General features: G+C 37.4%; 1 protein-coding gene across 3 annotated transcripts in view; it reads right to left on the reverse strand.

Moving 5' to 3' along the window:
* Positions 1–328: 328 nt before the first annotated feature.
* The window catches only part of pparab (peroxisome proliferator-activated receptor alpha b), a 42,456-nt gene continuing 27,727 nt past the window's right edge, over positions 329–15,057 (reverse strand). For all 3 annotated transcript variants that reach the window (XM_077517428.1, XM_077517427.1, XM_077517429.1), the window contains 4 exons: positions 13,036–13,174; positions 9,233–9,432; positions 6,980–7,433; positions 329–5,627 (listed from right to left, as the gene is read on the reverse strand). In XM_077517428.1, coding sequence (XP_077373554.1) covers positions 5,383–5,627; positions 6,980–7,433; positions 9,233–9,432; positions 13,036–13,174 — 1,038 coding nt within the window. In that variant the 3' untranslated portion in view covers positions 329–5,382. The remainder of the gene's footprint in view (positions 5,628–6,979; positions 7,434–9,232; positions 9,433–13,035; positions 13,175–15,057) is intronic.

The raw sequence follows: 15,057 nt of genomic DNA on the forward strand, positions 1-15,057 counted from the left end.
CAAGTTGTAGCAACATATGTAGACAGGACATACATAGCAAAACTTCCAGACATATATTCTTTGACTCTGTGAAAAACAAAAACATATAGATGCTTCTTTGTGAGGCTGATTGTTTCGACATTACCGTGCGTTATGCTGCCACCCGGTGGCACGCACATTGTGTTATCACTCACAAACTATTACGTTTGTTTTTATGAAGTACAATACTGTACAGTGTTATTTTTCTTGGCATTGTCATTGAAAGCGCAAAGTGGACTTTCATTATTTGTACTAATGAGGTGATTGTTGATCTAAATGTGTTGTCAGATGAAATTAAAGTGCACAAAAGTTCATTTCAAATGTTTATTTTTTATTTTTATTTAAATCCATTCAATGTCAGCTTATTGTATCATTTAAATGACTAGCTATACATTCCTCATACACATTTTACAGTATCTTCCTTGTACCACGCCACAATACACAATGACATCACGTCCTCGTTGAGTCTCTGCCTTCGCCATAAAAGCAGACTAACAAAAACAATCATATCAGCTTATTCCTGTCACAACTGCAACCCATAGTAGCATTTAGCCAGAGTTGGGGAAAGGGGGAGAAAAAAAAAAAAAAAAAAGGTTGTGTCAATCAGTATTATTGGTGCGCTATAAGGCAGAGAAGTGATGACATCGAAGAGTTAGAAAATGAAGAACAGTACGTCTAAATGTATCCTGAGTTCAACAAAGGAACACAGTGTTTCCTTGAAACGTTTGAGAAAAAAATCCCTTTCAACACATAAGCGCAAAAAAACTTCCCTACTTAAGAATGGGCCCAGTTTGTGCACATTGCATTATTCCTGCGAGTTCACTTATACATGTTTATGATCTAAAGCAGGAACATAATTTTCTGTTTGCTAGGACCAGTTTTGAGCCACATGTGCAATCCCAAATGTGTGCACACAATTGTAATCTCTATTATGTATATATTTTGCACACATGGTAAGGCACAGTCTTTGAAAATGAGTGACCCCATTTCCTCAAATAGTGTTTATGGACTGGATGTAGCCCGCAGAGCACATGTGGCATCTGTAAAGCTGACAATGCAGAAAATCAACAAATCTTTACACAAACATAATTTGCGATAATTGTGTATAAAAAATGTTTTATGCTAAGTGTACTGTTGTTTTTTGTATGAAATCCTACAAAGTTGTGATGAAACAACACATACTGCATTTTCACGACTGCACTTAAGTTATATGTTAAACGGCGTTATGATCATCACTGATAGTGACGTCATAAATGCTTATATTATCCTTTATCATTCCGATTATCCTTATGTTACCTGAGAATATGATATGAAAGTAGAGATGCTCCAATGATCATTACTGATGGGCACAAATAAAAAAAAAACAAACAAAAAAACACATCCGGTAAGTTCTTGTATGAAATATACCGGGACAAGGTAAAAAGAAAATGGTTGCAGCTTTGGTGGCTACCAATCATTATTAAAAAAACAAAAAAACAAAAAAAAAACGGCAACGAACACATTGGAATGTCCCTAATGGGAATCTATGAATATTCAAATGAGCCATATTTTTTTTTGCTGCTATTCATTTTGAGTTCAAACAATCAGAATGGGTCATACATACGGCACATACACGCGGTGGTATAAAAATACGATCAACACAATTAGCTGGCAGCTAAAGCAACAACGCATACAGTACGTTATTATAATTGCTGTACAATTTGTTTCGAAATGAAAAATATTTGCCACACACAAAAGGACCAAAGTGGATTATCATTTGCACCTTCTTATACACTTGAAGCGTCAACATGGCAAAGTCAGCCAACTGATTCCCAACACAAAAATCGTATTAGTACAACAGTTCAACTGAACTGGATTTTTTTTTTCTTGATTAAATTGCATGGATATTTTTGAAGTCTTTTCGATATTCTCTGAATTGACAAAATGAATACAGTATGAGGGCCACATTGAAAAGAAACATTACTACAAGAAATAAAACCATAGAATGACAAAATGAAGTTGTCACTAAATTTCATGAGTAAAGTCACAATTTTAAGACAATAAAAATATATATTTGAGGAGAATAAATTTGTGCATTTGAGAAGAAGGATGTCATTGAGAAAAAAAATATTTTATGGCTAATTACTCAAATAATAATTTCACAATTAATTTCCCTCGTTTTCAATGTGACCCTAAATACTCCAAACTGCAAGAACACAAAAAAAACATAATCCACTTGACATGAAGTGTCGGATGACATCAAATTAGCTTTGAATTGCTTTTGAAAGTCTTCCACCAGATTAGGCTGATCTGTCACCTTATTATCAAAAAGTATGGTAGAAAAGAGCCCTGAATGTTAACCCCAACGCATATATGTTAGCAGGACCAGAAGAGAGATTTATTTGGCTGACTTTTGACTAAATTAAACCAACAAAACGAGTGAGAACTATTGCAGTTGTGCTTGGTTTGAACTGTTTAGCTACGATATGGCAAAAGCACTTCACCAGTATGTGCTTGATGAAGAATCCAGTAGGAAAAAAAAAAAAAAAAAAAAAAAAAAAAAGAGCGTGTCCCTTTTAAAAGTCACAGGCCCGCTTTGTGTGCACTGAGCTGGTCGGACACGACACTAAGATGTAAAAGAAAAAAAAGGAAGAAAAAAAAATCCAGATGGATATAATGTGAGGTTAGTCGTACTTTGAGTGGCTATAAAAAGTCTCTACACACCCCGTTCAGATACCAAGTTCTTGTTTATAAAAAAAAAAAAAAAAAAAAAAAATGGTGGCCGTTACTGTTTTTTGTTTGTTTGTTTTTTTACTGATTTTGTAAGGTCCACAGAATATTGTGTTCTATTGCTATAAAAACATGAAACCTACCAAAAAATAAATAAATAAATAAAATATTTCTATCGGTTTCCGTTTTGCAGAAATTAGCATTAGACTATAACTCAGTTTCATTATTATTCATAAATCTGCTTAGAATTGTGGGGAAACAGCTTGTTTTCATCATGGCCCTGGTTGGTCTCTTATACTCTACTGCTACCTGCTGGCCATTTTTGTAATAGCTACCATTTTTTTTTTCGCCAGTTCTCTACAGTTGAGAGGTCGCATCAAAGCCTTCTTCTATATGTTCTAGCATTAAAAAAAAAAAAAAAAAAAAAAAGACGTCTTTGGGACACTTAATACTTTTAAAATAGAACATATTTGCACGTTCTTGGGAGCAAATGAATAACATGCGTTTGTGATTGGTTTATTCTGACCACAGCCACATCCTAATTTTAAGAGGGTGTGCACACTTGTGCAACCCCTTTATTACCATTTCTCTCCCAAGAAGACAAATTTTGAGTTGTATATTATTATTTTTTTATTAATAAGAAAAACCTGACATTTAAACAGGGGTGCGTAGACTTTTGATATCCACAGTGCACACACAGAGAAGGAAATATTTCATGCGTACATGAAAACAAGACGTCACGTGCAAGTTTGCCTTTTGCTGCTCACGTGGCCGCCGTCACGGACGCCCACTTAAACTGCAAAAGTTTTATGGCTTTAGATCACTCGTATGTGTTTCGTATATGTATAAAAATCTACATTCTGCTGGAGTGACACTTCACTCTTCCTCATTTTTCGGGTGTTTCAAGAGTTTTTCAAAGCGCCACAGTGGAGTGCAGCACGCCACCGGTCAAACACCAACCTGCCCCCCCCCCCCCCAGGTTGATCATCAGGCCTCAAAAGCCACGTTCCCACCAAGAAAGTGCACTTTCGTTCCATACGTTGTTATCCTGATGACATCATCAACACGAGCCGGCAGAGGAAGGCCACGATGTAAACAAACGCGAGACGTCACATGAGGGCGTCGGCTCGTCGTTGTTGTTGGTTCTTCTTAGCATGTGACTTTTGTCTACTTCCACTCATGATTCACCGTTGAGACTATGACAAAGTCAAATAAAGTACAAAAAACATATAAATAAAAATAAAGTACTCAGCTAGGAGAAAGGTGCATAAAGTAAAAAATTTAGGAGAAAAAAAAAGTTAATTTTAGAAGAATAAACAATGTTGTCACAAAGGTCTCAATAAAGTGCCCCAATGATAAATCATGTGGTGGCAAAAAAAATAAAAAAATAAAATAAAATAAAAAAGGCACATTTTTATAAATTTTAAAGGCAAAAACAATTTAAGAGAATAAAATAATTTAGTGGAAAAAATAAATAATTTTGTGAAAATAATCCTCACATTTCTTTGAGGGGGGAAATACCAGTAGATGATAATAAATTCATAGTTTTAAGTGAAAAAAAAAAATCAGAATGTTGGGATACAATTTAAGTGGGATCAAATCTAAGCGTAGAGAGAAAAAAAAGTCACAATTTTATAATTTTTTAAGACTTAAAATAATTTATGAGAATAAAATAATTCAGTGGAAAAAATAAATAATTTTAGGAAAATAATCCTCTTTTTTTGGGGGGTAGATGGTAAATGGTAAGAAATTCATAATTTTAAGTGGGAAAAAAAAATCAGAATGTTGGGATACAATTTAAGTGTGGAGAGAAAAAATGAAAATTTTGGATGATTACAGCACAAACAATAATGTGTTAATGACAACATTATATTTCAACTGATTAAAATATCTCAAAAATGTTGTCACCTGCCCACCTTAATTTTACAACAATGAATTTAGTAAAAAAAAAATCACGTAGGGGGCAAAAAAAAGTCACAATTTTATAAATTTTAAAGACAAAAACAACAATAATTTAGTGGGAAACAATAAATAGTTTTGGGAAAATAATCCTCACATTTTTTTGGATATCAGAAGATGATAAAAAATTCATAATTTTAAAGTGAAAAAAAATATGAATGTTGGCAGAAAATCTAGTAATTTTGAGCTAATTTTTTGTCAAGAATTACAATGTAAAAGGAGTTATAATTGGAAGAATAAAGTTCGAGAAAAAACATTTTAAATAATATGGGATTTTTTTTAATTTTTTTTTTATGACAAAGTAGAAAAAAAAAACTGACGAAAATTGCCGAAAGGTGGTAAAAGGTATTTATAACTTTTGCAAAAGGGAATGTACCAACCAGCAGCAAATGGTGGGGGTAGGACAAGGGTGGTAAAAGAAGGAAAATTGGAAAAAATAAGTTTGGCTGTTTTGCATCCGACGTTTGCATCAGCCGGTGGCCCGACAGGCTCAACCGGGTTCAGAACCGGCCTAGCGGAATGAAGTACAACTCCTCCGTCAGCGTACCGAACTGAAAGTGCGCCCGCTTGGTGGAAAACAAGGCCGAATATTAGCTACCGGAAGCTAAAGCTAGCCCTGGCTGCATGACGAGAGCGGACCGAGCGTCCTGGAGCTTATGTTAGAAAACGACAACAACAAAAAGTACGGTTGGCTGCTCAGTACATGTCTCTGTAGATCTCCTGCAGGAGCGGGTGCAGCGACGTGTCCTCCGTCTTCTTGATCTCCTGCACCAGCTGCGCGTGCTCCGTGACCAGCTGCCGCAGGTCGGCCAGCTTCTGCAGGAGCTTGGGGAAGAGGAAGGCGTCGTCCGGGTGGTTGGCCAGCAGGTGGAGCTGCAGCACTTGCACGATGCTCTCCTGCATCAGCTCGATGTGGCTCACGTTCACCAGGCCCGGTCGGTCTACGTGGGGAAAAGAAGTGCACGACTGAGAAAAAAATGAAAAATAAAAATACCAGGATTTGCTGAATAGAATCACAAAGTTGTCATTTTTTGGGGGTGGGGATGCCATAATTTCATCTTAGTCAAAATTGGACTAAAACTGTCTTGATTTTATGAGAAAATTGATTGCAAAAGTTTGTCATTTTAGGAGAAAAGAGTTTCAATTTGAAAAGAAACTTAAAGTCAAAACACATTATTGTATGAAGAAAAAAAAGAAAACTGACATCAAAGTGCCTTCGGGCTCGCATTGCAAATGTCACATGACCAGGTGAGTGACGTGACGTGACGTTCGCAATGCGAGCGCAAAGGCACTTTGGTGTCAGTTTTAAAATATCAGCTTCCTGAGATGGTTTAGGAATAAATAAATAAATAAATAAATAAAAATAGAAAATTAATTCTTAAAAGTAAATTTGTATTTTTCTGTGACACGCGTAAACATTTTGAGAAAAGGATTAAAGTTGCAATTTTCGGAGAAAAAAAAAAAAAGTTTGATTTTATATACATTATGATTTTCGAAAAAAGTCAAATAAAAAAAGAAATTTGCTTTAAGTCTCAATATTATGAGAAATTAATTTTCCAGGAAATTATGTAATTTTAAATATTAAAAGTTGTGATTTTATAGTGAAAAATGTTACAGTTTTCATCAAAAATGTGTTTTTTCGGAAGAAAAAGTTGCAATTTTACAAGAAAAAGTGTAATCTAACAATAGTTAAGTTTTCATTTTGTCTTAAAAAAAATTAGGATTAAAAATAAAAATAAAAAATAGAAAATGAATTCTCAAAAGTAAATTTGTACTTTTCTGAGACACAAAGCATTTTGAGAAAAGGGTTATAGTTGCAAGTTTGAATTTATAAACATTATAAATTTTGAAAAAAGTCAAATAAAAAAAAACTAGATTTGCTTAAAAGTCTCAATATTATGAGAAATAAATTTTCCAAGAGAAAATATAATTTTAAATAGTAAAAGCTCTTTATAGGGAAAAAAATGTCAAAATTTTCATAAAAAATATTGTGGGGTTTTTTTTGGAAGAAAAAGTTGCATTTTACAAGAAAAAGTGAAAAATCTAACAAGAGTTCAGTTTTCATTTTGTCTTAAAAAAAAAAAACCCACCGAATTGTAACAATTATTAATCAAATTAAAAAAAGAAAAACAAAGCTAATTTTCCTGAGCCCTGTCAAAATCTTGGTAAGAAAAAAAATATATTCGAGGAGAGAAAAGAGGTGTCATTTTCAGAGAAAAAATATTTTAAAAAAAATTAAAAAAAAAAGGATTATATCTGCTTTTTTTTTTTTTTTTTCCGCGGTGTCGCTCACCTCCGCAGCAGATGATGGCGGCCACGAAGAGCGCCAGGTCGCTGTCGTCCAGCTCCAGCGCGTTGAACTTGGCGGCGAACTGGAACTTGGGCTCCATCATGTCGCTGAAGGGCCGCCGCAGGCTCTTGAGGAACTCGCGCGTGATGAAGCCCGAGCCGTACGCCACCAGCAGCCCGTCCTTGTTCATGCACGACGCCAGCATGGCGAAGAGCGCCTCGTAGACGCCGTACTTGAGCAGCGTCACCTGGTCGTTCAGGTCCAGGCCCGAGAAGCCCGGGACCGACTTGGCGAACTCCGTCAGCTCCGTCACCGTTTCCACCGACGTGCACTGGCAGCAGTGGAAGAGGCGCACTTCCGCCTCGCGGTCCTTCAGGACCCCCGCCGAGCCCACCATCTTGGCCACCAGCGTCTGCTCGGCCAGCTGCAGCGTGTCCATGTCGTGGATCACCAAAGGCTGCCCCAAAAAAGGACCACGCACGCATTGGGGGGGAAAGAAAGTTACTTGACTCATTGAACAATTTGCAGCAGTCAAAAATTTGATAACTTCATGCACAATTAATACCTTTAAAAAGTCATTTTTCTACTTGCTGTCGACTAATGATGACATCACCAGTAACGGCCAATCGTGGCTCACCTGTTTTCTGGGTTTGGTCAGTAAACTGAGCCATGATTGGTCACGATGACCTACGTCCTCAGTACAAGTGATGTCATCATCAGTCGACAGGAAGTAGAAAAAAAAATACCTTTTACAGGTATTAATTAATTGTACATGAAAAATAATGAAGTTACCACATTAATTAGAGACAAAATATTAAAGGGATACTTCACTTATTTAACCCATTATAGCAATAAAAAGTTAATATTTTGTCTTTTTATTTTATTTTTTTTAATGCTAGAGCATACAGAAGGCTTTGCTGCAGCCTCTCAGCTACAAAGAACGGTTGCAGAAATGGTACTTATTACACAAACGGCCAGCAGGTGGCAGCAGAGCAAAGGAGATCAACCAGGGCCAGCTAGAAAAAAAAGCTAAATTACTTACAATTTTGAATAGATTTGTGAAAACTGATGAAACTTAGCTCTCTTCTAATGCTAATTGCTGCAAAACGGAAACAGATAGAAACATACTTTTTTTTCCTGATGAAAGAAGTGACTTTAATCTTTCTTTTGAAAGGTTCCATGCTTTTATAGCAATAGAACACAATATTCTGTGGGCCTTGCAAAATCAGTCAAAATCCAGTCAAACAGCCGGCAGCGAACGGGATTGCGAAATGTGAAAATGGCTGCGAGTGAATGAGTTAATGTGCAGAAATTACTCAAGAAAATGCACATTTTTCCAACGAAGACTAGTCTAAATTAAGGTTCAGTTCCAATTTGAACGGACTCTGGGTGGCGGAGTGGTTACTGTTGCTTGCCTTCAATGTAGGCGGCGTGGGTTTGCTTCCCCACCCGGGAGACCATGTTTGGATGTGTGAGTGAGTGTACTCAAAAAAAAAAAAAAACAATTCAAAATTTTGGCTCAGCACTTTTCCTGATTCACCAGCACAACATTTTGCCAACTCTTATTTCCAAAATGATACTATTTATCGTCTTTCATGAAATATCGATACATGCTTGGACTTAGACGACTATTGCAGCATTTTTATTTCTTCGTCCTAATCTCCGTTAAGTTTTTCTTTTCGACATGTTGAACGGGAGAAAAAGTATGAAACTGAATATGATGATCACGACAGTACGTGAGTTGTGGCCAAAGTTATTTTAGGAAATAGAAATCTGTTGACGATAGAATGTCGAATGGGGGGACATTAATCTTTGAATAAATTATTATTATTTTTTTTTTAAAGTGATGCGTATAAATTACAAGGCTCTTGCTTTTCATTTGATTTATCAGGTGGTCTCCTCACTTTTGGGGGGGTCAGTGGGTGCAAAATGCGTGAAAAAACGCTGACTAACGGCTCTGAGTTCATTTGCGCGCGTGAAGGGGACCACGTGTGAAGACGATGCGGGGGGGGAGAAACGTTTGGGACGCGATTTAAAAGAGTGCAGGGGATGGAGACCAAAATAACGGCCTGGCCTCTATTTACGGCCTCCTCTGGCATCCCCTCGCACTCGAGTGGCTGCACATCATCTGCGCCGCGACAGGCCGCCAGCGATTGAGACACGCGTTCCGAGCGCAAAGTTGAAAATGTGCTAAGAAGCGGCGTGAAATCGCTCCGTTGGGGAGGAACGATATATATTCAAAATGGCCGAACCTACCGGGGTGCTGGTCTTCCCCGTGAGGATGGTGCGGGCCTTGGCCTTGTTCATGTTGAAGTTCTTGAGGTAGGCCTCGTAAATCTGCCGAGCCAGCGTCTTCCGGTCGGCCAGCTGGGGGTCGTCCGCCTCGCGCTCGCCCGTCACAAGCTCCGCCTTCAGCTTCAGCTTCTCCGACTGCGGCATCCGGCCAAAGCGGATGGCTGCGTGGGGAGAAAACGTACGCGCTCCATCAAATCGGCAAACGGATGGTAGAGCTGTCAAAATGAAATCAATTAAAATCGATTATCACTGCGATTGGCTGGCAATCGGTTCAGGGTGTACCCCGCTCAACTGACCGAAGCCGGCCGGGATAGGCTCCAGCACACCCCACGCGACCCTTGTGAGGAGTAAGCGGTTGAAAAAAAAAAATGGATGGATAATCGATTATTTTAATTAGGGCTGCACTGGCTTCTATGGATCTCACTCTGCCTCATCGATCCTTCCCTCCTTCCTCTCTTTAGTCTTTCCTCTGGTCTCTTGAGATCTCGCTAATTTGTTGGAATTTAGAGGCTTCCGGGGTTGGCGTAAGACTTTGATTTTGTAACCATGGGGAAGGCAGGAAGTGTTTGGTCGGTGCTGGATTTCACTTTGATTTATCTTTCTTTTCTCTTTATTTTTTCTGACCTTTTCTCTGGTCTCCTGACCATTTGAACCTCACGACTCTGGCAAGATTCTGAAGTACCTGGTTAAGGCGAAGGGTACTGGGATATTAATAAGGTTTTAGGTGAATTAATGAGTATAAATTTATACGTATTTGCACGCACACGCACGCGCACGCAAACGCACACACGCACACATACACACAAAAAAAAAAAGAAAAAAAAAGAGCAATGATGATAAGACGTTGAATCGGTAAGACTACCGAATGAACAATTCTGAGATCTTAAAAAAAAAAAAAAAAAAAATTAGGGCTGCACAATATATCGAAAAAGTGTAATTCTTTCATTAGATAATAAAAATGTAATTTCTTCAGGTAATAATATCGATATCGCTATATTCAGCAACTATATTGCATGATTTTCCAGTATTGTAAAGCCCTAATTTTAATAATCAAGAAATTGTTTGGAGCCATTTTTTTTTTTAATTGTCCAAATGCTTTGATTTCAGTATATCAACAATAATTATTCAATAATTTCTGTAGTCTTTCATGAAAGAAGACTGGTTATCTTTGGTGTTTAATTAAAATAAGACATTTGCAAATGACCAAATGCCACCCATCCACCACATTATTATTATTATTATTATTATCATTATTATTATTATTATTAAAATCACTATACGAATACAAAATACGAAATAACCACCAATTAATAAACTGTAATCTGGGGGGAAAAAAATGCTTTAGTAATACACTTTAATGTAAAATCCAAATGAATCCGATTAGTCAATTGACTGAATAATCAAACAACTGATTATAAAAATATTCGATAATGACAGCACCAAATAGAGAGAAGTATCATCAACCTCTGTTGAGAATCACTGGTTAATAAACAGCAATCATGGAAAAAAAATGCTTTTGTAATACCCTTCAATGGAAAATTAAAATAGCCCAATTAATCGATTGAATAAATCGATGAATTAATCGATTTAAAAAAAAATATTCGATAGTGACATCACTCCTACCGGAATTCTGACACTCGCCATGAGAAATAAACAAGGACAAGAAATTGTGGGATATTTTGATTGGTTCAAAAAGAACCAAATTCGGTCAAAATGTGATCCTATTGCATTTTTTTTTTTTGTGGGGCTACGCTCCTGACAGCCTGATCCCATCTGACTAACGAGATTGCAAGTTGAACTGCATTTAACCTCACGCACACACAAACAAACTACCGCAGCTTATAAGAATAGATCTGATTTGATCCAATAAGCGGGCGGACAGGTACGCATGCGACGCAGCACCAGGTGTAGGGCAACCCCATTAGAATGGTGCCCGCGAAGCGGTTCGGATCATGCGAAGGTGCTCAAACGGCAACAGCGGGCGACTGGGAAGGAGCCAAGTTCAATTAAGTTGAGAGGAAGTGAGTGACGCTAAGCTCGGAGCGTCAGTCTCAAACGTTTGAACGACACCGTCGGGAAATATTTGAACACATCCTGCTGGTATATCGTCATATTGTCGACACGCTTCAAATCTTTCTTACTCGTGATTTTAATATACTACAATATATTTATAGTAAATATATACACGTAGCTACATGTAAATATATACGTACCTTGACTTCGTTTGATACAGTCGCTCGTCACATTTGAATCTCAAATTCTCTCTTCCTATTGAAATGAATGGAAATTTTATAGTATTGTAGCAACATGTATTTAATGATGAAACATCATACTGCTCTTTTTTTTTTTTTTGCAAAGGATAAACAGCATATGCATGTGCACTCAATTTGCTACCACATGAGCTCAATCATAAGTTGTTTAAATATTTATTACGACCGCAAAAATCAATGCTAGTTTCATTAGCCAGTCTAGAGCATTTTGAGTTAGCATGAAGCTAGCGGACGTTTGTAAAACGAAGTTGATGTGCTTTGGTTAAATACACTTTGTGTAATCTCTTTGTTTTGTGGGTTAGCATGAAGCTAGCAGACTCTTGTCAGACAAAATGTACTTTTGGTTAAGTACTCAATGTTTTTTTGTTGTTTTGTGGGTTAGCATGGAGGTAGCCGACTCCCCTAAGACAAAATGTGCTTTTCGTTAAATACTCAATGTGTAATTCTCATTGTTTTGTGTGTTAGCATGTAGCTAGCTGACTCTTGTTGACAAAATGTGCTTTTGCTTAAATACTCAATGTGTAAATCTCTTTGTTTTGTGCGTTAGCATGAAGCTAGCTGAAGTTTGTAAGACAAAATGTGCGTTTGGTTAAATACGCAATGTGTAATTCTGTTTGTTTTGTGGGTTAGCATGAAGCTAGCTCTTCTAAGACAAAATATGCTTTTGGCGTCCAACATCCACCCACCCAAGAACAAGAGGAAGGAAGGGACAAAAGTAAATATAAATACTGAGCTTTCCCCTTTAAAAAAAAAAAAGAAAAAAAAAAGCATAGGCCAAGCTCCACTCCCACCCAACATTGTGTAACATGAGCACAAACGGTGACCTTATTGAACGAGCTGACCGCTCGCACACCGACGTCATCTTCTAAATGTGTCTCGAATGCGGACGTTGACCTTGAACATGGTTGGCATGCCGCGTATGCGTCTGTGTGTGTTTACACACTGACGAGTACTGTGACTCTGAAATGTACTCAAGTACAAAAGTAATGACTGAATTTTGCTTAAGAAACAAAATGCCATAAAAAGGTCTCCTTCCTTTATCAACTTTCATAGCGTTTATACCGAGAACAATGTTAGCTAGCTAGCTAGCTAGCGTTGGCGCAAGCTAATGTAATGACAAAATTGTTGTACCTCTTTCTTCAATTTCAGTCTCCAAAAATCTCAATCAAGCTCTCAAACGATTACTAGACTATTAAAATAGTATAATAATTAATTTGATAATCAATTAATTATTACAGCTTGCTATTCGCAATTTGTTTTGACGCTAAATGCGTCTCAAAAGGTCCATTTCATTCACTGTGAACAATACTGAAAACAAAAGTTAAAGGAAACAGACAAGAGCAGCGAGGCGAGGTGTCTCGACTTGCACTCTTAAGCGCATCAGTGCCAATTAGACACTTGGCGCCGTTTGTGTTCTACAGTTGCGGTATCGTTTTAAGTATGCGTGCGCGTGTTTACAAAATGAAGGGAGCGGCTCTGCCTGTTCGGGCTCACCGTTGTGGGACATGCCCACGGACAGGCACTTCTGGAAGCGGCAGTATTGGCACTTATTGCGGTTCTTCTTTTGGATCTTGCAGCGGCGCTCGCACTTGTCGTAGTCCAGCTTGAGGCGGATGGTCCGTCGGAAAAACCCCTGGAGGAAGGCACCGAAACAGGTTACGTTGGGTATTTCTTCGTTTAAAAAAAAAAAAAAAAAAAAAAACGGCTTCTCAACCAGCCTACAGTTACACATGCTAATATAAAGTGAAACCCGTTTATCGCCACGACCGCATCGTGTTTGGACATGCAAAGATGACAATTAAACTAAACACCACATCAAAGTTTCAGGATTAACACGGGAAGCCGAGGAAATTAGAACACCGCTCGTAAACTTAACACCGCATTTCTTTATGTGACTAACAAAAGCAGACAGGATATTTGCGATAATGCTCACTTTTTAATGTGCGTGCGTGTATTATACCTCTAATTTTGTTATGGATTTGTGGACACGTCACATTCATCATTAATTAAGACCCTTAAAGCTCAAGCAAACACTGAAATTAGTGCAAATTTGGTGCATTTGTTTTAAACAAATACAAATGTCTTTTTCTGAACAAGTTTAGTATTTAATATATTAAATCAATATTAATAATCCTCATTGTGTGCTTCAAAAAGTCGAAATGTAAAATATGTTTTAACATTTTAAAATTGAAGATATAATGCAAATTTTTTATAGAAATGTATGCAAAACGGAGTCACTTGCTTGACAGATAAATAAATGTCTTCAACAAGTAAAAGTAAGCTTATGAGTCTTCTTCGCCTGAAGACTTCCGTACATTTCCGCGCCACGCTGTTGAGGCGCTCCCTCTAGTGGCCCGCCAAGTAATTGCTCAATAAGTAATGAACAATAGAGAGGTTATAGTGGCTGTATATCAACTACACATATCACAATACTTGCGTAGGCATATTGATTATCTATCGGGAGACAAAGTATCACGATTTATCGCGATATCGATATATCGCCACACTACTATTGTAGACCACCTCAAAATCCCAAACCGTTTGCCTCATCTTACCTTACTTGAACAGACGTAAAACAAACAGTATTTGTTGTTTGACTGTTAAGTCGTAATTATCTTTTAAGAAGCATTTATTATTTCATTTATTTGTTTTGTCATTGTTTAGACAAGCGCAAAAATGATTGCTGAGCTCGTGATATATTCACAACGGGCGATGCGTGTTGGGCCGCTGGGAGCGTTTGGCCTGACGCGTTCCAGACACTTCCGTCAACTAATTGGAATTCTGCTCCAGACAACTTTACAAAGACACAAGCAGCTCCCCCAGCACGCGCGCACGCCCGCGGGCACGCGCCCATGAGAACTTCGTCCAAATTTGCTACGACACCTTTCCGAGACACACTGAAGAAAGAAAAAAGGCACCAGGGTTATTATAGTTTGGCGAGTTTTTTTTTTTTTTTTTTAAATTGAGTTAGTTTTAATTTGCTTTCTGGGTTGTTCTGTTAGTTTTTCATTAGTTTTAGTTATTTAATAAATGTATTTAATTAGTTATAGTTTAATTTCGTTTAGATTATTTAATTAATTTATTTAGTTAATTTAATTAGTTATAATTAAGTTAGTTTATTCAATTAATTTATTTAGTTTATTTACATAATTTAATTAATTATAGTTTAAAGGGATACCTTACTTATTTAGACATTTTTTGACAGCCAAACATTAATATTTTGCCTATAATCAATTTTATATTTTCATTATTTTTCATTTACAATTAGTACCTTTTAAAAACACATTTTGCAACTTGCGGTCGACTGAAAATGACATCACAAGGGCTTAGGTAACCAATCACAGCTCAGCTTGTGAATGTCACGTGACCAAGCCTAGAAAACAGGTTGAAAACTGTGAGGAAAAGAGGTTGTTGCCCTGGTTGGTCTCTTATACTCTGCTGCCACCTGGTGGCCGTTTTGTAATAACTACCATTGCTTTAAGCATTCTCCTCAGTTTAAAGGCTGCATCAAAGCCT

This window comes from Festucalex cinctus, chromosome 3 (assembly GCF_051991245.1).
Source record: "Festucalex cinctus isolate MCC-2025b chromosome 3, RoL_Fcin_1.0, whole genome shotgun sequence".
In the NCBI taxonomy this organism is placed as follows: Eukaryota; Metazoa; Chordata; class Actinopteri; order Syngnathiformes; family Syngnathidae; genus Festucalex; species Festucalex cinctus.